At 35.7% G+C, this 25,811-nt stretch overlaps 1 protein-coding gene across 17 annotated transcripts in view; it reads left to right on the top strand.

The window, feature by feature from the left end:
* Nucleotides 1-25,811, top strand: part of PAM (peptidylglycine alpha-amidating monooxygenase) — a 286,853-nt gene that overhangs the window by 233,804 nt on the left and 27,238 nt on the right. For all 17 annotated transcript variants that reach the window (XM_030927005.1, XM_030927006.1, XM_010372124.2 and 14 more), the window contains one exon: nt 13,988-14,117. In XM_030927005.1, coding sequence (XP_030782865.1) covers nt 13,988-14,117 — 130 coding nt within the window. The remainder of the gene's footprint in view (nt 1-13,987; nt 14,118-25,811) is intronic.

Genomic DNA, 25,811 nt, shown 5'->3' with positions numbered 1-25,811 from the left:
TCTTTCACCATTTACTGCAATGCAGTATAATATCTAACTTTAATTGATGCTGTTTCATTCCTTTGGGTAAGCCAGAGGAAAACCTATCCTCAGGAAGCTTCCATTTTGCAAAAAAATAAAGTAGGAAGTCATTAGCATATAGGGCCCTAATAAAACTTATTAGCAATCTCATTAATGTCTAGTCCTCAGGGTATAGTCAAAGAGAAGATATTTGATATATAATCTTCCATTGTTTCTTTCATACCCTTTCTTTACTCCAGGCAAAGCTGAGAATGAGCCTAATGGTCTGGAGGAATTGACTGTTTCCCTAAGTGCCTAATTTGCAATAAGGAATTATATTTGTTGCAAAGAAGAAAGTAATTTTTATATGAGATTATTATAAAAACAAAAATGTCAGGCTGGTCTGTTGCTTAATATTATAGCTCATATTTATTTCAGATATCTTTGACATCTGTTGTTAATTTTCAAATAAGAAGCTGAAGCCAGAAGTTAATCTATTTGAATGAGGTCACAGATCTAAATCTAAAACTTGGACTTTATTATTTCCAGTGTACATCTTCTAGTTTCTTACATTTCAATACAATTGTGCTCAAAGAGATGCTAATGTGCTTGCCCAGTTCAGATAAACTATCCAGGAACACTGGACCCTCACTGCTTAGAAGATGGAGATTTCTATTCAGAACCCTGTTCTGATGTCCCCAGTTGTTGACACCAGCATAATCTAATACAATGGTGTTTTCTGTGGCAGTATTTTAGATTTCATCAGTTTGTCTATATGCTGGAACTGTAATATGCTGATGAAGCCCATCCAGTTGACCTGAGGGTTCAAGGGTGAAATTAACAGATTAGCTCAAAAATCTGGTTGTGACTATATGGTAGGCCTAGGAACACCTGAGCGTTTCAAAAACATACTATTCTCTGAACCATTAGTTTGGTCAGGATTCCACTTGTTTTCCACCCTGGCATCTGCCTTTAAAACTGGGTTCTCCACCTCAGTATGGTCTGGATATCAGTGGTCACCAAGCTACATGAAGAACACAATAGAATGGTATCTGCTGACTTTGCACAGCTGAGAAAGTCCTTATCATTCCCCAGAACAAGATAGTTAAGTACTGTGTCTTACTGTATCTCTAGGACTCCAAATATCTGCGAATAGCATTTTTTCAGGTTTTATCTTCATGATTTTTGGTGAAGATGTGAAAACTCTAGACAATTGTGAAAACACCATTAGCGACAGAAACTTCCTGGACAAGTTCAGATAGACTAGACCAGAGGTTTTCAAACTGTTGTTTGAAAGGACACCCATCAAGTAGGAGGTAATAATCACAGGCTTCCCAACACACACATGCGCACGCGTGTACGCATGCGCACACACACACACACACACACAATACAGCTTCCCCAAAAGCAGTTCTGTATTGGGCCAAAATCAAATTTAGAAACTACTTCATGGAGACAGTATAATGTAGAATATTATAGGTCCAGGTACCCGACTGCATGGTGGCTTTGAATTCCAGCTATACAGTTTTCTATGTGGTCTCTAGGCAAGTATTAAAAAAACAATCTGGGCTTTAGTTTTCTCATCTATAAAATGAGGATTATAATAGTATACTCCTCACAGAGTTCAAGTGAAGGTCAAATGATATTATACATGCAAAGTGCTTTGAACAGTGTCGGCATGCAGAAAGCATTTAAAACTGTTATGGTACATTAACACTTGTGACTATTACTGCTACCATTACTGTCATGTTATGTTTGAGATTTTTAAAAATGAAATACCAAAGTATAAATATTGATTACTTGATCTTAAGGAGCATTTGTGAGACAGAGAATTTTCTTGCAGTATGCAGGAAAGCAGCAAAATTTGACACTTTAAGCTGATAAGTTGAGAAAAAAGTGACTTGGCAGTGTTGTATCACAAAGGGAGCTTGTGACTCTTCAAACGTGTGATCACTTACATTGATCTACCTTGGTGTTTGCATGTGATATATGACATACAGTGTGAAAATGCTAACCTCAATAAACTAAGAAGCAGATGCACTTCTTTTTAAACTTGGTATAGTTTAGTTTCTATCATTAATAGTTTAGATAGAGATAGCATTAATAGAGTAGAAACAAAATCTTAGGTATGTTTATTCTATTTGCCCTCTGGAAACTAGACTCATTGAACATTTAAAAAGTAGAACTAGCTATTCTAGTGGCAGATTTGATTGGACTACCATATACTTGCATGTGGAAGCCTGATTCAGTATGTATTACAAACCTCTGGATGTGAGAAAATACACCTGCATTTGTGTGACAATTCTGATCAGATAAGAGGATTCAGAAGGTGTTCAATTATTCTTATGATACATTTAGTGTTTTCTTCATTTCTATGAACAACTTATACTTAATTTCAGAGTCCATTCTTATATTTCAGTCATAGTCTTACTTCTAGGTTCAAGTCTTGCAGAATTTTTAGGGTAAAATAAACCATTCAGTTGGCTGAATTTTCATCTCTGGGGGGAGGAGAATGGTTAAAAAAAAAAAATACACATATACATAGCACTTACTTTGTAGTGTTTTAGATGCATTGATTCATTAGAAAGGAAGAAAGTGATGAAAGGTTAAGTCACGTGTCCAAAATGCCACAGCTCAAGAAACCAAGATGCAAAGCCAGGCAGACTTGCTCCCACATCTTGCTTCTTAATCACTCTGTTATTCTGCATCTCTCTCACACACACACATACACACAAACACCCTAGATATACAAATAGGAAGAGGGTTTCAAAAACATACTATTTTCTGAACCTTTAGTTCCAGTCATCTAATTATCTGAGGCTACAATTGTAATAACTGTAGGTATTATAGGTATATCGATAGGTCATGCTTTCTTGGTCAGTATTCAGCCAGTTTTACCAAGATTAAAATCTCATTTGCAATTAAAGCAACTTTAAAAAGGAAAAGAATTCTGCTAATGTTTTTGAGCCCCTATTTATGTGGTAAATCTCTTCCTCACTTCACTCCCATTAAATGAAACATTATAATTAATTCTTGTTTTCCTTCTTACTTTGGTATAAATATTTCTGCAATAGTTTTAGTTAATTATAGTTATTGCTGGCACTTCTGATGAATAACAATCCCTGGCCAAAATAAGTCTTCCTTTTCTCAAAAGATGAAAATTTACAAGTACGGAAAAAGCAAGCACCATACTTTGTTTATGTTGAAGTCTTCTAGTGATTTTTTTCAGTCCTATTTCTTAAAATTAAATGTGAAGAGCCTTTTTACACTGAAATTAATTCATAGTTCTGAGTTTGAAATTACATTTTTTCCTCAACTTTAGCTCTGTTAGTCTTTGTGTAACACAGATAAATGAATGCCCTTTCAAATACTTATTAATAATTTCATGTGAATACAACAGTGATCACTAATATTAATCTCTTTCTGGAAAAGTGCCATCTATTATTCTTTTTCATGATTAATTGATGCAATTTTAATAGCTGTATTTAATTGTTTTCTAAAAGTAGTGACTTCTTTTTCTGAATATATGGCAGGATATGCGGCTGTACATTAACCTTTATAATAAATGCAAGGATTCTTTGTAGAATGATATATTTTATTTATCATTAAAAAGTGTTATATGTCACTGGAAAAAATATTTTAAGATTTCAAGGTTTCTTTCAACTTTTTAATCATCTTTTAGAAACAAAAACAAATTTGTATCAAAGCTACTAGGATCAATAGCTAATGTGTATTTACCTTATTTTTCTAAAAGTATTGTTTCTAGTAATATGTTCTCAACTCCAGATTTTAAAAACAAGCAATCAAGCTTGAAATAATTCTATCATTTGCTATCTGAATTTAAAGCAACTGACAGAGTTGGGAATGACTTGCCCCAGATCATGGGTAAGAAATTAGTATTTAATTTTTAGGCTAACACTGTAAATCTGTAGCATTAACTAGTCATATATTGAATCATTTCTTAAATAATAACTAAAAGAAATCTGAACTAGAATTTTTAACTTCTCTATCCTCAAAAGTGTTTAAGGTAGAACTCAAATATATTTCATCATATAATTTCTTTAATAAGGATTTGAAATTGTCCTTAACTGGGGATTGGAAACTATCCCTCAAATTGAGGCCTAAAGTCTGGCTCAAGGCTGAAGTTCTTTTCCTGTCAAATGAGACAGTTATATGGAATAATTGAGATACAGTTCTAGCATTCTCTGATTTTCATGTCTTGATGAACAGGAATTGGAATAATAATCAGTATTAATTCCACCTACATACACACTAGTCCTACATCACTGCCTTTATTCTTGATCATTTAATCATATAGGGAATAGCCTTTAACTACCTGATAATTAAAAATATGGGGACACTGGAAGCAAAAACATTAATTAACTTAGCTAATATTCACAGAAAAAAAGATGAACTCAGTTTTTCTTTAACTATCCTAGAATTTCTGGTTAATAAAGAGACTCAGATCCTGAAAGTTTTGAACACTTGGCTAAGTAATGTAAGTGTGCAAAGACAATTTAAAATAAAACTAACAACAATGTAATATAATTTTTCCAAACAATCAGTACTAAAAGAACCAGGTTACTCATGGTGTTAGACTTCATACATTTTTTTACACATCATTTTTACTGTTTGGAAAATTCACTGAAGGTGTATATTTTTATAAATATGTTCTAGATATTTACATTAATTTTCCTTCTTTAACATTTCCAACCTACAAGGATTCTAATATGTGACAAATGAGTGTTTTTGTAATTGGTGAAGATAGGCTCAAAACAACCTATGCGTCCATATTTTTTTGCAGACTTCCAAGCACTTACCAGTTTAAGGGCATATGATAACTGAGATCATTCATAGCCAGATTAAAGTTCTTTAAACAGTATTTCCAATATTTTATGAAATTCATATTTGACCCCAAAATAATGCAATTTTTAGACGTTGCATATTTTCTGTCAGAATAGTAACTCTACATCTTCATGAGCACTTAGCTCCCAGTACCTAGTTGGTAGACCACTGAATAGAAAGGTTCCAGAAGCCGTTATATATGTTTATTGTCTTTATTGATAGTAATTAGCCAATTAGCATTTTCATTGAGTACTCTCATAGTATCTTCAGCATTCTGCTGTGGGTGAAAAGTTAGTACAGATGAATTATAAGGTTATAGGGGAACTTGAATGCTCGTTGATACCATAAACAAGCAGAAACTAAAACACAGACTTTAATGCATTTATCAGGCCATACAGTAAGTAGGCCAGGCCCTGTGTGACAGTTGGTGACAAAACCGTGAATAAGGGATGATCCTTGCCCTTGAAGAATTCTGTTTAGTTGTAGTGCTTCTGAGTTCTGAGAACGTGATGAAAGCCATTAAATATCTGCATTGTCATGAGCTTTGAGTTTCCTTTGGAACCCATCTAGAAGCTTCAGGAGTGGTAAATGAGTGCAGAATTATGACAACTAAATGAGAGGAGAATGAATGAAGTGCAGTCTGAGATTCAAGCAACTTTAAAATCATTTTAAACATTTGACAGGGGAATGACTTATCCATTTAATCTTGTTTAGAATGACTAAATCCATTAGATTTATGGATTTATGAAATTAGATTTATGAAATTCATATTTGACCCCAAAATAATGCAATTTTTAGACGTTGCATATTTTCTATCAGAATAGTAACTCTACATCTTCATGAGCACTTAGCTCCCAGTACCTAGTTGGTAGACCACTGAATAGAAAGGTTCCAGAAGTTTAAATCTAATGCCTCTACTCTATTTCCAGAGTTCACTTTCAAAAATACAGCATTAATCATGTCACCCCATATTTTAAATTTCCCATGGGCATACAGCATCAGAGAGCCTAAGGACAGTTCCTCCCCTCCCAGCACTGCCCCTGCCAGTGCCTGCTCACATCATTGAGAACTGGGAATCAACTCAGTCTGCCAGAGTCCAGACACATTGTCCAGAGATCTGAGGATTCACCTGCCCCGTCTACCACCACTAGTGTCTGTGCACTTCTCCCAGGGTTCTAAGGATGGGTCTTTCAAGCCTGCCTTCACCACTGCTGCCAGCACCCACCTGCATGAGCCACATGGGGCCTGAGGACGGGTCCTTCCAGCCCATTACCACCACTGCTGGTGTACATATGTACCAGTGGGGATCTAAGGATAGGTTCAGTGCTGATACTGCCTTCACTGATGCCATGCATGCCACCCCTGGGCCCAAGGACCTAACTGCCCACCCAGCCCACCACTGCCACTGTCAGAACCTGAGTAAGCTGCCTGGACCTGCTACCACTGATACCTGCATACACTACCCAGGGGCTTAAAGCCTGTCATGTTCAACTCACTGTTGCTGCCAGTGGGGCCCAAGGATCAACCCACCTTGTGTCCCTGTCCTCTGCAAAGGCTCACCTTAGATTCTACTAAAAACTGCAGCCTGAGCTGCTAAGGAACTCAGATACACCACTGATGCTGATTATAGCCAAAGAAGTTATACAGATACTACTGTGTCCACTTAGAATTAAAACCAGCCACCCTATTCAACCAACACTATAGTTCATCTATAAAGAAAAATATCTTTTCTTATGAAACCCAATCAATAAAATTGTAAGAAGCAGCTGTCATACCACATATAGAGGTATCAATGTAAGGACACAAGAAACATGAGAAGGAAACATACCTCTAATGGAACACAATAATTCTCTAGCAACAGACTCAACAAAAAAGAAATCTATGAAATTCCTGAAACAGAATTCAACATAATGATATTAAGGAAGCTCAGTAAAATAGAAGACAACAGAGATAAACAATACAAACAATTCAGAATAACAGTTTATGGTCTGAATGAGAAATTTGACAAAGAGATATTATAAAAAAGAGTCGAACAGAAATCCTGGAACTGAATAATTTAATCAAATGAAATAAAAAGTACAGGTGAAAGCTTCAACAATAGACTAGATCAAGCAGAAGGAAGGATTTCTGAATATGAAGACATCTTTTAAAATAACCCGGTAAGGCCAAGCATGGTGGCTCATGCCTGTAATCCCACAGTTTGGGAGGCTGAGGCTGGTAGATCACTTGAGGCTAGCAGTTTGAGACTAGACTGGCCAACATGGTGAAACCCCATGTCTACTAAAAATACAAAAAAAAATAAAAATAGCCAGACGGGGTGGTGTATGCCTATAATTCCAGCTACTCGGGAGACTGAGGCATAAGAATCACTTGAACCTAGGAGGAGGAGTTTGCAGTGAGCCAAGATAGCACCACTGCACTCCATCCTAGATGACAGAGTGAGACTGTCTCAAAAAAAAAAAAAAAAAAGTTAAGAAAAACTATTTAAAAAATTAGAAAGCCTACATAATATGATATATAGGACACGTAAACTGACCAAATATTCTAATTTTTATTGTTCTAGAAGGTGTCAAGATGGACAAAGGTATAGAAAACCTATTTAATGAAATAACAGTTGAAAATTTCCCATTTTGGATGAGATATAGATATCCAGATACAGGAATCCCAGTGTTCCCCAAACAGCTTCAACATAAAGGGTCTTCTCCAAGACGCATTATAGTATAATTTTCAAAAGTTAAAAACAAGATTAAATTCTAAAAGCATCAAGGGTAAAGCATCAAGTTACAAATAAGGAAACCCCCTTCGGACTAACAGCAACTTTCTCAGCTTAAACCTTACAGATCAGGAGACAGTGTAAATTGATATATTCAAAGTGTTAAAAGCAAAAAACAATTCATCCAAGAATACTATTCCCAGCAAAGTTTTCCCAGACAAGCAGAACTTGAGGGAATTCATTAGCATTAGAACATCCCTACAATAAATGTTTAAGGAAGTCCAGATTTTACCTCTATAAGCAAAACAACAGTAGCTACCATCACAAAAACACAAGAATGAAATTTAGTGGCAGAGCAAACACACAAATGAGAAAGAGAAAGGACTCAAGTGTTGCCACTGCAAAAAAACATCAAACCACAATGATAAACAATAAGAAAGAAAGGGGAAAAAAGGCTATACAAAACAATCAGAAAACAATTAATGAAATGACAAAAATCCTCACCCTACCAATAATAACCTTGAATGTAAATGGATTAAATTTCTCACTTAAAATATATAGACAGCCTTACTGAATAGAAATACATAACCCAACTATTTGCTGCTCATAAAAACTCACTTCACCTGTAAAGACGCATAAAGACTGAAAGTGAAAGGATGGTAAAATATATTCCATGGGAATGAAAAACAAAAACAAGCACGAGTAACTATAGTTGTATCAGGTAAAATAGACTTTAAGAATAGTAAAAAACAACAACAATGAAGATGATCATTATATAATGACAAAGGGATCAATTCAGCAAGAGGATATACCAATTCTAAATATATATGCATATGCATCACTGGAGCACAGAGGTATATAAAGGAAATATTATTTGACCTAAAGGGTGAGATAAGACTCCAACACAGTAATGGTTGGGGACCTCAACCATTGTCAGCATCGGACAGATCATGTAGACAGAAAATAAACATTGGATTGAAACTGCACTTTAGACCAAATTGGCCTAACAGACATTTACAGAACAGTTTATCTAACAGCTGTAGAATGTGCATTCTTTTTAACAGCACATGTAACATTCTCCAGGATAGACCATGTGTTAGGCCATAAAACAAGTCTCAACAAAAATTTAAAAATAGAGATTATATAAAGTCTCTTCTTAGACCACAAAGGAAAAAACTAGAAGTCAATAACAAGAAGAACTTTGGAAGCTGTATAAATACATGGAAAGTAAACAACATGCTTATGACCAACTATTGGCTCAATGAAGAAATTAGGAAGGAAATAAAAAGAATTGAAACAAACGAAAATGGAAACACAAAGTACCAAAACCTATGGAGTATAGCAAAAGCAGTGCGAAGAGGGAAGTTTATAGTGGTAAATGCCGACATCAAAAAGTAGAAGAATGTCAAACAATTTAACAATGCACTTCAAAGAACTAGGAAAGCAAGAACAAACCCAAAATTAGTAAAAGGAAAGAAATAGATCAGAGCAGAACTAAATAGAGACTAAAAAAATACAAAGGTCAATGAAAAAAAAAAAGGTGGCGTTTTGAAAGATAAACAAAATCTAGCTAGACTAACCAAGAAAAAGAGGGAAGATTCAAATAAATAAAATCAGAAATGAAAAAGATGACATAGCAACAAATACCACAGAAATATAAAAATCATTAGAGATACTATGATTTCTGTATGAAAACTGTATTAGCATACAGTTTTCAACAATTGTATGCTAATACATTAGAAAACCCAGAGGAAACGAATAAATTCCTGGATGCATAAAACCCACCAAGCTTGAACTATAAAGAAATAGAAAACCAAACACACCAATAACAGTTAATGAGATTGAATCAAAAAAAAAAAAAAAAATCTCCCATCAAAGAAAAGCCCAGGACCAGATGGTACTGCTGAATTGCTGAATTATACCAAAATTATAAAGAACTAATATCATTTTTTTCAAACTATTCCAAAATATGGAAGAAGAGGAAATTCTTCCTAATTTATTCTATGAAACCAGCATTATCTTGATATCAAAACCAGATAAGGATACAGTGAAAAAAGAAAAGAGCAAGCCAGTATCTCTGATGAACATAAATACAAAATCCTCAACTATCAAACCAACTTCAGAAACACATCAAAGAGATAATACATCATGAGCAAGTGAAATTTATTGCTGGGATATTAGGATGGTTCAACATCAATAAATGTGATATAGCACATCAGCAGAATGAAGGACAAAAACCATATGATCATATCAATAGATGCAGAAAAAGCATTTGCTAAAATTCTATTTTTCTTCATGATAAAAACTCAATAATTTATGCATAGAAGGAATATACTTCTATGTAATGAAGTCCCTATACAGCAAACCCACAGCTGGCATCATACTGAGTGGAGATAAGAGGAGAGTCTTTCCTTTAAGAACTAAATAAGACAAGGATGCCCACTTTGACCATTCTTATTCCACATAGTACTAGAAGTTCTAACCAGAGCAGTCAGGCAAGGAAAAGAAATAAAAAGCACCCAAATCAGGAAAGAGGAAGTCAGGTTAGTCACTCTTTGCAGATGACATGATCTTATATAGAGAAAAACCTTAAGACTTCACCAAGAAAAGTCTTAGAACTTATAAAGTAATTCCGTAAAGTTTCAAGACACAAAATCTCAACTTATGAAAATCAGTAGCATTTTTATACACCAATAATGAACTAGCTGAAAAATAAAGAAAGCAGTCTTATTTACAATAGCTTAAAAAATACTGACGAATAAATTTAACCAAGGAGATGAAAGATCTCTGCAAGAAAAACTACAAAACACTGATGAAAGAAATTGAAGATGACACCAAAAAAATAGAAAGATTCCTGTTCATGGACTGAAAAAAATCATATTGTTAAAATGACAATACTACCTGATATGGTTTGGCTGTGTTCCCACCCAAATCTCATCTTGAATTGTAGCTCCCACAATTCCCATGTGTCATGGGAGGGACCCAGTGGGACATGATTGAATCATGGGGTCACTTTCCCCCATACTGTTCTCTCGGTAGTGAATAAGTCTCAGGAGATCTGAGGGTTTTATAAGGGGAAACCCCTTTTGCTTGGCTTGCATTCTTTCTTGTCTGCCACCATGTAAGACATGCCTTTCATCTTTCACCATGATTGTGGGACCTTCCCAGCCACGTGGAACTGTAAGTCTATTAAACCTCTTTTTCTTTATAAATTACCCAGTCTCAGGTATGTCTTTATCAGCAGTGTGAAAACATTAATACAATCTACAGATTTAATGCAATCATTATACCAATGACATTTTTCACAAAGGAAAGGAAGTCAGTCAAAGGGATAACTGTGCCCCCATGTTTACTGCAATACTATTTACAGTAGCCAAGATATGGAATCAACCTAAGACTATATCAACAGATGAATGGATAAAGAGAAGGTGATGTGTGTACACAATGGAATACTATTCAGCCATAAAAGAATGGAATCCTGTCATTTGCAGCAACATGTATGAAACTGGAGGTCATTATGTTAAGTGAAATAAGCTAAAAATAGACAAATAGTATATTCTTATTCATATGTGGAAGCTTCAAAAGTTGATCTCATGGAGGTAGAGAATAGAACAATAGTTATCAGAGCCTGGGAAAGATTCAGGAGGATGGAGACAAGTTGGTTAATGGGTACCAACATGTAGAGAGATGAAATAGCTTTTAGTGTTTGATAGCACAGCAGGGTAAATACAGTTAACAACAATATATTGTCTATTTCAAAATAGCTAGAAGAGAAGATATGAAATGTTTCCAACCCAAAGAAATGATAAGTGTTCAAGGTGATATATATTCTAAATACCCTGATTTGATCATGCTTGTATCAAAATATCACATGTACCCTATAAATATGTACAATTATTTTGTACCAATAAAACATATTTCTAAACCTTCAGTGGCTCCCAATTGCCGGTAGCAGAAGTTTGCACTTGTTCTCCCTTTTCTGACAAGCAAGGGTGACAGATGATAGATACTGTTCATCTGAGCAGCTCCATTCACATCCACTTCTATGCCTAGGATTATTTGCAAATTCAGGCATACCAGCTGTCATTCTGCCCACCTTCTCTCCAAAAGGCATATCACAATACACATGAGTGACAATGACATTTTCATATGCTCTAAAATATTTCCAAAGCAAATTATTCCCTGACTCTGTGCTTTACTGCTGCTAATAAAGTACTTGTAATGTACCTCAAAATTTTCAGTAGAGGTCAAGACACTACACACTATATGATCATTGTTAAATCCAGGCTCTTTATGTGGTATCAGTACATTTTCCAGTCTAAACCAGATCTCAGGGTCAGCTAATCCATTCCCCAGCCCCCCATTCCACCTAGCATACACATGTATCCTTTCCTGATTATTTTAAAAAATCTTAAAACACATTTTGCAATTACAAACATCCTCACTTTTATTCTTTTTGACCAAAATGTTATCTGCCCACTTCTACACTTGATGAATTCCACCTTACCTTTAAGTGCAAACACAAATGTTTGTTCCCGTGGGAAACCTTTTAAGTAGACCTTAATCCTACCCTATCCCAGCCCTAGCCTTGGGAAGGATTCTGGCCCCTCTCCTATATTCCCGTACTACTTTGTGTCATAAGTATTGAGTTCCTGGGTTTTTAAAACATTTTATTCTGTCATATTCCTATCCTATTATAGCCTTATTATATTCGTTTATTTACTAAGACCAAAAACCACATTTTATTCCTTTGCATTCCCAGATTCTACCATAGTACCTTACACAGAAAATACACTTAGGAAATAGTTGTTGAAAATGCTTAAGCAAAAAAAAGAAAAAAAAAAAAAAAGGAAAGAAAGAAGATGCTTCAGCAAAGGTTGAACTAATCTGGGCATCCTGTTCTATGTTTTGTTAATTTTTATTAAAGAAAAAATTAAAGTATGAAGTTTAAAATATTTTGAGTGAAAAGATACTTTTTCTTTTCTGTAGTTGACAGAATTATTTTGAAGTGCTTGTTCTCACAGAAGCATCCTCTCAAGTTTTCATAGCTGATCATACAAGCTTTGAGCTTCTCTTTCTCCCCCCAGTCTTTAATGTCTGCCTTTGAGGATTTCACTGCATGTTGCCATATCCTTCAGAGAGTGGCAAGGAGGAATGAGACTGAAATTGCTGCTTTTCTTCTCAGAATCTTTGTTAAAGCATTTGGGAGGGAAAGCAATGTCAGTGCTGATATAATAGCTTTCACAGTGATCTTCATAACTCTATATCCTCAATTAGTACAGATATATACATTATCCCCCTTTATCCATGGGCATGTTTATAAAAGGGATTAACACAAGTGAGGCTGGCTGTGGTGGCTCACACCTATAATCCCCACGCTTTGGGAGGCTGAGGCAGGAGAATCACTTGAGCCCAGGAATTGGAGACCATCCTGGGCAACACAGTGAGATGCCGTCTCTGGAATAAATTGTCTTTTTCAATTAACTGGGCATAGTAGTGCACACGTATTGTCCCACCTACTCAGGAGACCGAGGTGGGAGGATTGCTTGAGCTCAGCAGATTGAAGCTGTAGTGAGCTGTGACCATGCCACTGCATTCCAGCCTTGGTGACAGAGTGAGACCCTGTCTCAAAACACCCACACATGCAAACCCAGATATTCTCTGAAGATAAATATATTCTGATCAGAAATAAGAATAATTTGGAAATCATTCATTCACAGAGTTTCTGTCATTTTTTTTCTTCTCTCATTTTAGGAAACCAAATATGGGAACAGTGAAAGAGTCCTATTCTTATAGGGTCACTGAAGTTAGGAGAATGAGATTGATATCTTAGTTCTGTGTAACAAGGAATCATCAATGAATGGTTTGTTATGGGGGCTATTTTATATTGAATATCCAGAATTTACTCAGGAGATGATAGATCAGACAGATAGATAGATAGATAGATAGATAGATAGATAGATAGATAGATAGATAGATAGATAGATAGATGAATGAGGGAAAGGGACAGAGGAACACAGAGTGCCAGGCTTATTGCCCATTCTTCCTATTTATTTAAAACATTTAAAAGCTTTGTATTAAAATGTTATGTTGTTGTATTTTCCAAAGAGAGTAAAGAAAGAATCTTGTTGAGAAGAAGGCCATCTCAAATATACCCTTTAATGACTTGAGTTAGCTGGCTTTACAGGCATCTTGTCAAAAGGAAAAGAAAACAGTCCAAATCCAAGTTCCCAGTCACTTCATTTCATCGCTCAGAAAGTTACTTGGAATGTGCATGTGGTATAATTTATGTAGAGCACGGCTTGATTGTCTTTTTTATTTCTTTGCACCTAGTGATGTTATTGCATGAGCTTCTTGTAACTATTGTGAATCCTCACGAGGCAATTCGACCTTTCCTTTTTACACTAAATGTGTGGATATATCTTTTAGATTTCCACATGGAAGAGGCACTGGATTGGCCTGGAGTATACTTGTTGCCAGGCCAGGTTTCTGGGGTGGCTCTAGACCCTAAGAATAACCTGGTGATTTTCCACAGAGGTGACCATGTCTGGGATGGAAAGTAAGTAATATTTTTTCTTCAATAAGCAAATGAAAATAAAAATAGTGTGCATAATTTTTTTCATTAAACTAAGAATAATGGTGAGAGAACTATAAAGGTTTTTCAGAATTTGATTTTATGGCAAAATGTATTTGTCCTTTTAACATCTGACTATAGTAAGTAGTAGAAAGGAAGTCTTGTGTGCTTTAAAACAAAGTAGTTTCACGAAATAGTTTATGGAAAGAAGACAGTAGCAATCTGTGATTCTACCCACTTACCATTTTGCTCCCTCCTGTTATCTGTCTATAACATTAAAGATAGTTAAGTCAGTACCTTAGTGAAAATGTTCAATACTTCAAGGAGAGTGCTCATGATAAGTGATCAATTAAGAAAGTTTGCTGGTTGACTATAATAACACCCTTTTGTTATTTTCATGTCCTGGGTGCAGAACTATGCCAAGACCTTTGTCCTGGACAGTGTGGTTGGGGCAGTTTGGCCAGTACATGTGAAGAAATAGTAACTTGGCCTTCAGGTTTTAATATAGACTAATTTTATTACTCAGATTTGCTCTTTTCATGAGCATCAAAGACTTAAGAATAACTCTAGAACTGTCTATTACTCCTGCTTTATCCTCTGGATTTTCCTTTCCTACCTTCTTAGAGGGATTGTTAGTAAAAACGTCAAATAGTTATTGAGTGTGTCCTCTGAGTTACCATCATTATTCAGGTTTTACAGATGTAGAAACCAAAAGAAGTTAAGTACTACTATGCCCAAATTAGCAAGTGGCAAAACCAGGCTTCAGTTGCTTCCCATCTAACTCCAGAGTTGGCCCACTTAGCCACTTTACAATACTGCTTTTAATAGAATTGTAAGCATGTTCATGATTGTATTTTTAAAAGCTCGCCCCACAAATTAAAATAAAAGGTTATTTTAATTATTTTAAGGAATGAATATCCATTTATTCATTTATTTCAATACAAATTTACATAGGGAGATAAATTTTAAAATCTTTTATCAATTAAATCTAATATATCTTCTCTTTTCATATGTATAACGATGGGGTCTCATTTGGAAAATTGAGGATCTACATGTATAGTTCAATTGGTCTTCTCCAGTTTCAGAGATGTTGATTAAATTTATGTTAAACCTGGTTCTGTCACATATTCGTATGTCTGATTTTCTTTGTGCAGTTGAAGACGGAATGCAATCAGCGTTTCAGAGTAGATTGGTAGCTTTGTTACTGTTTAATTGTCCTTTCCAGTTGTCATACTTGAAAATGGAATCTGAAAAAGATCACTTCAGAGTTCAAAGTAAATAATAAAACTCAACATTCTCATTCATACATCTCTGTTACATCGTCTTAGTCATTATTGAACATCTAATGGTATTTTAACAAGTGCTTTTAAAAGCAAACTATTACTATTCATGGTACTTATTCTTCATTTTAATTAATACTGCTACATTTTCTGCATGGATTTCTAGCCACATTTTACCAGAGGAGAAAATTACAGCATCATTTTCTCCCATTGATACTGTTTCAGCTGGCTAAAGCTAAATTGGACAAAGGCCAGTTTTCCATTTTAATGTGATACTCATTTCCAAGTAAACAGCAGAGACTGGAATAGTTTAATAGAAAAAGGGATCTGTGAAGTCCAGTTTAGGGTGGGAGATGAAATAAGACTACGAAACAGGAACCACCTAAGAGCATTTTCTGTGGCTTATCTGGCTGTGCTAGCATCTAAGTAACCAGGATCCTATAGAAATAGATTCTGGTTTCACTGACAAAGCCCCGGAGTATTTACCCTGATAAATGACATCTATAAAGGGGTGCAGTTGAACATGCAAGATGTCTTCAGAGAAAATTGCTGATTTTACTCACTAAATCTCTGTTTCTTCTTTCTTCTTCATCTTTATCTTTCAGATGTAAAACTATTTTTTCTCTCTCTTTCCTTCTCCCTTCCTGGTATTGCCTGTTGCCCCTAGCAGATTTTGCAATCCATGGTTGTAAGGAAATTCTTTTCTGGCCCTCAGCTCTCTGAGTAGACTGAGAAGTAGATTACTCTGTTAGCTATTTTTTAGGAAAATACATTTGGATTTGTTCAAAGAACAAATTAAATTCAGGTTCTGTTCTTTGAATGGTAATGCATGGCCATCATTCCTAAGTCACATTCTGTAAATTGGATGAAGTACTTAGTTTTGGGGTTTTTTTGTCCTTCATTAAAAATCCAAGGATTATACAAAGAAGTACCTTCCCGTGGAATTTATAATGTACAGGTGAGGGACAATACAAATTAAAAATTAGTTGGAAACTGCATTCTTCTTGTTACCACTGTTTGATAGTGACAAATCCTATATTATTTTTCCTTGAAATATTTCACATTCTGATATTTCTGAGGTTCACAAAATTGTAGGTTCTATAAGACCAGGGCATATTCTAAATCAAATTGAAGCACATTATATCCCATAGTTCATAAGATGTGATCGTTCTTTAAATATCAGACAGTACTTGGAGTTAATAATAATTCCTAATTAATACTTAGTACCCAAAGCTCCTTTGATATCATTGTGTCAGCTGTCTTCATCAGTACTATTATTCTTCATTCCCACCTGGTTACCCTGATCAGCCTTTATTCTTTGACTTAACCACACTAAATATACGTGGCAACCAAAATTATAATGGTGATAAACCTCTGACCTCCTGAAAGATGATAATCACTCCCTTTCTCAATTTGATTTCCATTTTTCTCCCTTACTTTAATATTGCTACTTTAACAAGCTTCTCTTCTAGCTGAAATAAGAAATGCCTATTGCCAGCAGGGTATAATGAAACTTTAAAGAGTCTCTTGTCTGCCCTGGTGTTAGGGCAGCATGGCAGCTAGAGCTCTTTAAAGTTTAAATGCTTCCCAACAGGATCTGGGTAGCTTTTGCCTCAGTAATAGCTGTTCCTGAGTTTCTGTCTTAAAATCACCACCGCACTCAAAGTGCTTCTTGGCCTTTCTTTCATGTATCTGAGCTATGGTTGGGGTGTACTATGCAGAACTCACATCATATACCCACTTAACTTAACTATGGGTCTTGCTCCTAACTTATAGATGTTAGAAGTTGTATTTCTTATTTCATTTATCATTTGTTCACATGGAGTTGGAAGGGATCTTGGAAGTAGTATAACTTCAGATTCTTTCTGTTACAAAGAAGAGAGAAAACTCAATATAAACTAACTTAGGAAAAGAGAAAATTAGTTTGTATAAGTGGAAACTTCAAGGAATATAGTAGCCCAATTACATCATCAGGATCTATTTTACAGCTCATTTTTTCTGTAGGGTGGCTCCATTTCCAGTCCCTGATTCATTCTGTTGCTCCTCTCCATTTGCAGGTTCGATTCACATTATCATCCTAATGTCACAGTAGAGATAGTAGTCTATCTGCCTGATAAGTCAACATAAACTCACTAAAATTAGTCTTTGTAGCATTCCTTGGTCTGACCTAGATCGTGTCTCACTGCACATTAAACCAATTATTTTGGGCAGAGGAATAAAATTGAGTCTGTGGCTTAGCCTGAGTCTTTTGTTCTACCCACGAAACGTGGGAGTAGTGTCAACATTATCTGAAGCAGTGGGCTGAGAGTGGAGCTCAAAATGTTGGGTCAACTAAAAAAGGTGAGGTTTCGTTGTCACAAAATGGAACAATAAACACTGTACACCCAAAACAGCAAGTGTCCATCAGGGAGCTTATCTCCAGCCTCCCACCTTAAGTACACATCTCTTCTACAGCAACTTCAACCATCATCCAGTGCTTGAAATTTTTCAGTGCCAAGAAATTCCCTAGATATGAGACAGGCTTTGCAATGATGGGACCCATCTAGATGTTATAAAGTTCTTCATTATTTTACCTAAATCTGAGTCCCATAACTTCACCTTATAGTAATGCAGGATGAATTTATTCCCATTTATCCATGTCAATTATTTGCATCTTTGAAGAAAGCCTTATCTTTTGCAAACTGAATATTCTCCAAGCTCTCAACTAATATTCATGCTGACATGATTTATTTCAACTGAAGGAATTTTGGTTTCTCTCCCCTTTAAAGTGTTTTACCTAGAAGTGGTCACAATACCTCATGTATTATTTGATCAGTGTTACAATTAGTTCCCTTGATGTGTATTTTACATGTCTGTTAGTAGAAGAGAATTGTATTCACTTTTTTTTAGCAGTTATATCACTGTGTCGCCTTATGTAGAATTTGTAATCTCAAAGATCTCCAAATATATGTCAAAAATTGTGCTGGTATTTTTACTGGAAGTTTATGCTTATGCAGTGTTTTAAAAATATTGAATTCAGGGCTTTATTCCAATTATGTTCCACTTTATTACATTTAGTATTGTTTCAATTTACAGATATTATTTTAATCTTAATTAGCCAGAGGATGTGTTAGGTCTCCCAGCTTTGTATTAGGTCTCATTGATAAGCATGCCTTTTATATCTTCATAGATGCTGTTTGTAAAATTTGAATAGCTGAATGGTTGGTTTTGCAAGTTTTGTTTGTAGAGAACTCATAGTCTTCTAGGAATCTTCTTCCCTCCTCCCCCCAGATAGCTCACAAACCATCTCTTTATCAATACTTTATGTAATTTTGCCAAGATATATTGTTTTAGAAGTCTGTCTGCTTCCTAACTTGTAGAAAAATCAGTTCAAGATTTGTTTCGCTAATTTTCTGGAGCCTCAGTTAACATATCTTCCTGGGTTATGCTTCAACATCTGCAATTTCTTTCCTACCTTAGGGTTTAACTGGCCCTGGAGAACAGAACTCAAATGTCTGTTACCTTAGTACCTTCATGTCTGAGGGAAAACTATAAGGAGTTCTACAAAAAAGAATGTTTCAGTGTTCTATCTTTCTCATATCGCCATTTCACTTTACAGGAGCCTTTTTCTTCCAGTTTTATGCTATTTTCTCTAGTTCTTCTTGGTTATGTGACTATTCTTCCATCTCTTCTACAATACACATTAAATTTGATAACTGGTGGGAGATTTACCAATTCAGTCAGGTCAATCCTAGTAAGAGAAAATAACATTTTTTTGAAGATAGGAGGCCTGGATTTGAATCTTGGTTACCATTTCCTGTGTTTGAGACTTACATCAAGATGTTTGAACTCTCTGATTCTGAGTTGCTTGCCTAAAAAGTGAGGGCTTTAATAACTACTTCATAGCGTTAAGTAACAAAATGCACCTTGTTAAGTTACTTGTCCCCAGTGACCTTATTGACTGAATAGAATCCAGAGTCTGGATGTATGATACCTAGTTCTTTTTTCTTTTCATATCTATTCATGGTATCTATAGTTCTAGGCCCAAAATGGCACTAAATAGTCATACCGAATTTTTTTTTTTGTCTGCACATCTCTTTTCCTGCCTCACAGGGACTTTTTACAACGTGTCTATTTTCAGAAGTAAGTGTTTTTAACATAATATTAAGTTATATTCCATAGAGAGTCTCTGGCCTTTGTATATCTTTGCTTTTCAAACACTGAGGTTACATTTTCACTTATATTCTTGCATGAAAACCTACAGTTATTTCTCTAGCTTCTTAATTTAGATAATTACATTATATTTCATATCTTCCTTCAGTTGCTATTATTTATTTTGAATTCCCTTAATTTTTATTGATGACATAGAAGTTTATTTTCTCCTTACTCTAGCTCTTTTATGTGTGTGAATATAGCAAAGCATTTCTTCCCAGCCTTATCTAAACTGTTTGATTAGCTGCTAATGTGAAAAATCATTAATGGAGAATTCAAACTGCTAAAATAAAGAACTGATGAATTCCAGCCCATAGGTCACAGTTCAGTCTCTTCAACTGAGTGCTTTCCCAGAGAAGCAAAGAAAAATCAAAAGTGCTCCAGGCACTGTGTGAAATGTTCAGGGTATTATTATATCCTGTAAAAAGTTAAATGTGCTTGAAATAAAGACCTCTGCAGCAAATAATGTGGAGTAGCTGCTTTAGAACACTAAACAAGCAGTTTGCTATAGCAACGGTGTATCCAGCTCTATAATCTGACAGCCATTTGTGAACTGTTCAAGGGTTACCTTTCTTTGAATTACAAGAGTTTATAAACTACTTACTTAGCAAATTTAACATATGTGTTTGGAGGGGGACTGTGATATTCTCATTTGAGAAAAGATGTCAATTTATTTTATTATTTGCCCTGTGTAGCCATCAGGGACCAGCTGTTAGTTCCGTGACGCTCCAGCCATCCCAAGTGAAAGGATTAGGACTGGTCAACCAATCATCTGAGTAAATGAATGTCCCTTAATGCTGCCAGTTTAAACATATAGACGTTTGTTAAAAGACATCACAATGATTTTAAATGAAGTGGTCAGACCTATTATGTAGTGATTAATTCCTTTAAAGCTACATTCTTCCTAAGAATTCTGGGTTTTTCTCATTTGTTATTTACATTACGGAAGTAAATTACTGCATTTAAATGAGCTATATATAAGTAGAGTGTTTTATTTTTGGATTTTGTTTTGTTATGTTTTGTTTGCTTTGTGTTTTTTTTACTTTGTTTTTGAGGGATGGTAGTTAAATGAACAGATTCTCTAATGAGTAAATTCTAGAATTTGCGTTATCACTGATATTCTTAACAGTGGAAGTATAGTAATAATATGAATAATCATCATAAAGCTATGGAAAACTAGCTAGTCTTAAGCAAACATAAAATGCCCTTTATACATATAGATGACATGAGTGTAATTTGTGATAGCAAACGAAACCTAAAAAGACCCAGATAATTAGTTGTTACATTGTAATATGATACTGGGAAAGGTATCTTGATATGTTGCAAGATGATTTTTTTTAAGGCTCCAACTTTTAATTATAAATATCTGAACTTTGGGAGGTGGAGTTGGGAGAATTGCTTGAGCCCAGAAGTTCAAGATCAGCCTGCTCAATATAGGGAGAGCCCCCATCTCTACAAAAAATAAAAATAAATTAGCTGGGCATGGTGGTGTGCACCTGTGGTCCCAGCTACTCAGGAGGCTGAGATGGGAGAATCACATGAGTCTGGGAGGTTGAGGCTCCCATAAGCCATGATCATGCCACTGCATTCCAACGTGGGTACAGAGTGAGACCCTGTCTCAGAAAAAAAAAAAAAAAAAAAAAAAAAAAATTACTCTGATTTACTTGCTCTTATTTTGTTTGTTCCTTATTTGTCTTCCCATTCCTTCATTTGCTATTTTGCTTCCCATTCCTTCATTTGCTATGTCAGAATTCTCTATTACAACACCAAAAAAGTGGATAATGAAATAAAATTAGATGATCCTCAAATTAGTTAATTTTACTATTTGCTGCCATCACTGGAAACTTGAAATTTCTATATTATGAATATAAATGCCCATACACAAACAGTGTTTGTGGCAGCACAATATCAATTACTTGATACATTTTTTTCTACATTTGTGTGCAGTGCAGAACAATGCCATTGATAGAGGATGTTTTTCACTTACCTACTCATCAGCTGCAACATTTTCATTTGACCTGACTGGCACAAGGACTGTGGGTCTGTTATTTATATTTCTTCCTTAATGCAGCTTGTTTTCTTGGAAGCCAAGCCCAGCATTTCAGGTCTGTGACTCTGATCTTACATGGCTGTCAGTGAGTAATTTAACCTATAGTTTACACTTTGAAATATTTGAGTGGTCTAGAGAAATAATCTGAAGCTATAAGAAATGCTTTAAGTTGCAGAAGTTCAGTGTATGCTCCTGGAGAGGGAGGGAAACCTTTTTATTTTCTCCTCATCAATAAATTGCAGGAGTGCTATTTCCTAAAATTATATGACCAGAGATTTAGGAATGATGATGAATATTTAAATGAATGACAAGACAGATCAAATGGGCAGTTATCTTACAGAAATACTGCATCCCATTCTTGGAGAAACCATGGGGGCAAGTAAATATATCAGGTTTCCCTAATGGTTTGTCATTCTGCAGAGAGGGGAAGATGTGGAATTATGTGTGCTGAGGTCTAATACAATGATATATAATAGGCACTTGGACTGCCACTGTTATTAGCTGTCGATGGTGAGTCAGAACTCACAATCTACATATAAAGTAGATAGCACTTGGCAAGAATTATGAATTGGAATTTTGAATCGATAACTTTCCATATTCCATAGATTGGGGTGGCATAGAAAGGTAATGTACTAGTATATTCCAAGGAAATAAACTAAGAGTAAATGAAAATATTATATATAGTTTTATTATATGTAGTGATGTTATATATAGTTTTGCAAAATGGAGAAACTGAGTAAAGTGCACACAGAACTTTTTTATTTCTTACAACTGAATATGCATTTACAATTATCTCAATCAAAATTTCCATTTAAAAAAAGAGGGAGAAAGGTTTTAACTCCTAATAGCAGACACCTAATTTTCACATTATTTAGATTGCCATTGTGCCTTTACAAAGCACTGAAATGTTTCTGAATAATGAGGAATGTGAGATTTAAACCTTTTATTAGTTCCTTCTCATGCTGCTAATAAAAACATACTTGAGACTGGGTGATTTAGAAAGGAAAGAGGTTTAATTGACTCACAGTTCAGCATGACTGGTGAAGCCTCAGGAAACTTACAATCAGGCAGAAGGGGAAGCAAACACATCCTTCACATGACGGCAAGAAGAAGTGCTGAGCAGAAGTGGGAAAAGGCTGTTATAAAACCACCAAATCTCGTGAGAACCCACTGACTACCAGAAAACAGCAGCATGGGGTAACCACCCCCATGATTCAATTACTTTCCACCAGGTCCCTCCCAAATGGGAAAATTCAGTCAAAATGAAGAGGCTGCAGGCCCCATCCAAGTCCAGAATCCAGAAGGGCAGTCAAATCTTAGAGCTCCAAAATGATACCCTTTGACTCCATGTCTCACATCCAGGTCACACTGATGCAAGAGGTTGGCTCCCACAGCCTTGGGCAGCTCCGTCCTTGTGGCTGAGAGGTGTACATCCCCCCCCCTCAGCTGCTTTCACAGTTGGCATTGAGTGTCTGTTGCCTTTCCAGGCACATGGTGCAAGCTGTGGATGGATCTAACATTCCAAGGTCTGGAGAGTGGTGGCCCTCTTCTCATAGCTCCACTAGGCAGTGCACCAGTGGAGACTCTGTATGGGGACTCTGCCCCCACATTTCACTTTCACACTGCCCTAGCAGAGGTTCTCAATGAGGGTTCCTCCCCTGCAGAAAACTTCTTCCTGGACCTCCAGACATTTCCATACATCTTGTGAAATCTAGGCAGAGGTTCCCAAACCTCAATTCTTGACTTCTGTGCACCCACAGGCTCAACACCAAAGGGAAACTGCCAAGGCTTGGGGCTTGCACCCTCTGAAGCCAAGGCCCAAGCTGTACCTTGGCCTATTTTAGCCACAGCTAGGACACAAGGCACCAAGTCCTGAGGCTGCACAGCGCATCAAGGCCCTAGGCCCAGCCAAACCATTTTATCCTTCTGGACCACTGGGTCTGTGATAGAAGGGGCTGCCGTGAAGACCTCTCACATGCCCTGGAGACATTTTCCCTATTGTTTTGACGAGTAACTTTTGGCTCCTCATTACTTTTGCAAATTTCTGTAGCTGGCTTGAATTTCTCCTCAGAAAATGGGTTTTTCTTTTCTAGCACATCATCAGGCTGCAAATTTTCCAAACCTTTATGCTCTGCTTCCCTTTTAAACGTTCCAATTCAAACCATATCTTTGTGAATTAATAAAACTGAATGCTCTTACAAGTACTCAAGTCACACATTGAATGCTTTACTGCTTAGACATTTCTTCCACCAGATACCCTAAATCATCTCTCTTAAGTTCAAAGTTCCACAAATCTCTAGGGCAGGGGCAAAATCCCAACTGTCTCTTTGCTAAAATACAGCAAGAGTGACATTTATTCCAGTTCCCAGCAAGCTTATCATCTCCATCTGAGACCATCCCAGCCAGGACTTCATTGTTCATATCACTATCAGCATTTTCGTCAAAGCCATTCAACAAGACTCTAGAAAGTTACAAACTTTCCAACATCTTCCTGTCCTCTTCTGAGCCCTCCAAACTGTTCTAACTTCTGTTTATTACCCAGTTCCAAAGTTGCTTCCACATTTTTGTGTATCTTTGTGGCAGCACCCCATTTCTGGTACCAATTTCCTGTATTAGTTACTTCTCACACTGCTAATAAAGACATACCCAAGATTGGGTAATTTATAAAGGAGAGAAGTTTAATTGACTTACAGTCAAGCATGGCCGGAGAAACCTCAGGAAACTTACAATCAGGCAGATTGCTTCAGAAGGGGAAGCAAACATGTCCTTCACATGATGGCAAGAAAGAGAAGTCCCAAGCAAAAGGTGGAAAAGCTCCTTATAAAACTATCAGATCTCATGAGAACTCACTGATTATCACGAGAACAGCAGAAAGCGGGTAACCGCCCCATGATTCAATTACTTTCCACCAAGTCCCTTCCACGACAGGTGAGGATTATGGAAACTACAATTCAAGATAAGACTTGGGTGGGGACACAGTCAAACCGTATCAAACCTTAGAAAGAGATGATGAATGAAGAAACTTTAACCTATTACATATGAATGTGAAGGTTACAATATACTGAGTCTCAGATGTGCTGAACTTGTTAGCCATTAATATATTCAAGTTGAAAAAATAAAAGATTATTAATGGTTGAATCCAGTACCTATGTTTTTCAGAGGAATAGTTATGATATTTTTAGTAAATAAATTCATACTGAAAATAGAGTTTCAGATATAGGATAAATTATTTGGTGTTTCGTACTAGCAAGAGTGACTTCATATTTGCCCTTTACCATTTTCCCATGATTTGATAATACTATGAATATTCTTACATTGGTTCCTATCTAATACAGTTTCACATTTCAGTTTGATAATGACCCCCCCATAAATATCTTATGAAATCTTTTTTGTTAATGATGCTACTTCCATTTCATAAATTTGTTTTTTTTTTTCTAGATACCACTGTGTGGTTCTTAACTGCATATAATAGCATATATAAAGAATATTACTTAAGTTTTAGATTGACAAAGCTGAATGAATATTTTGTGTTCAATTGAATGCATCATTAATAAGATCTACTTCAGGGACTTATTGTTATCTTACAGGAAAACTATACCCAAAAGACTGTAACAGTCAAGTAGCTCAGATAATTGTGTGATGTATTTTTTAATGGCCAAAGAATATAATTTAAGAATTTTTTCATTCTCCTATTTATGTAGAGTACTGGGACTCTACATAAGTTCCATAAAAATGGCAGCCAATTGATCAGTGGATTCATGACAGATCCAAGTGGTCTGTTACCTTCCCAAATTGCAAATATATAATAGCAAATATTTAATGTTACTCAGATTCTTTTGCTTAAACAGTTGAACTACAAAATATTAATACTTTTTTCACAACCTTAGGTGATGCTAAAAGGAAATTCTGTTTTACAATAATATTCATAAGTCATTTATTGACTTGATATGTGTATTTATAAACACACACACATACATACACACACACACGCACACAGACACATCCCTCAACTGTGTACTGATCCAATCCTTTTTTGAGAAGATAACTTGATTTTTTGGTGGTTCATACATTTACTTCTCTATTACAGAAGCTTAGATTAGAAGAGCTTATCTTTGTCATTCATCCCTGTTGACATATAATTTCCCAAACAGAAAAGGA

Source organism: Rhinopithecus roxellana, chromosome 3 (genome assembly GCF_007565055.1).
Source record: "Rhinopithecus roxellana isolate Shanxi Qingling chromosome 3, ASM756505v1, whole genome shotgun sequence".
NCBI lineage: Eukaryota > Metazoa > Chordata > Mammalia > Primates > Cercopithecidae > Rhinopithecus > Rhinopithecus roxellana.
Note: the sequence above shows the minus strand (reverse complement) of the source record. Positions and strands in the feature narration are given on the sequence as shown.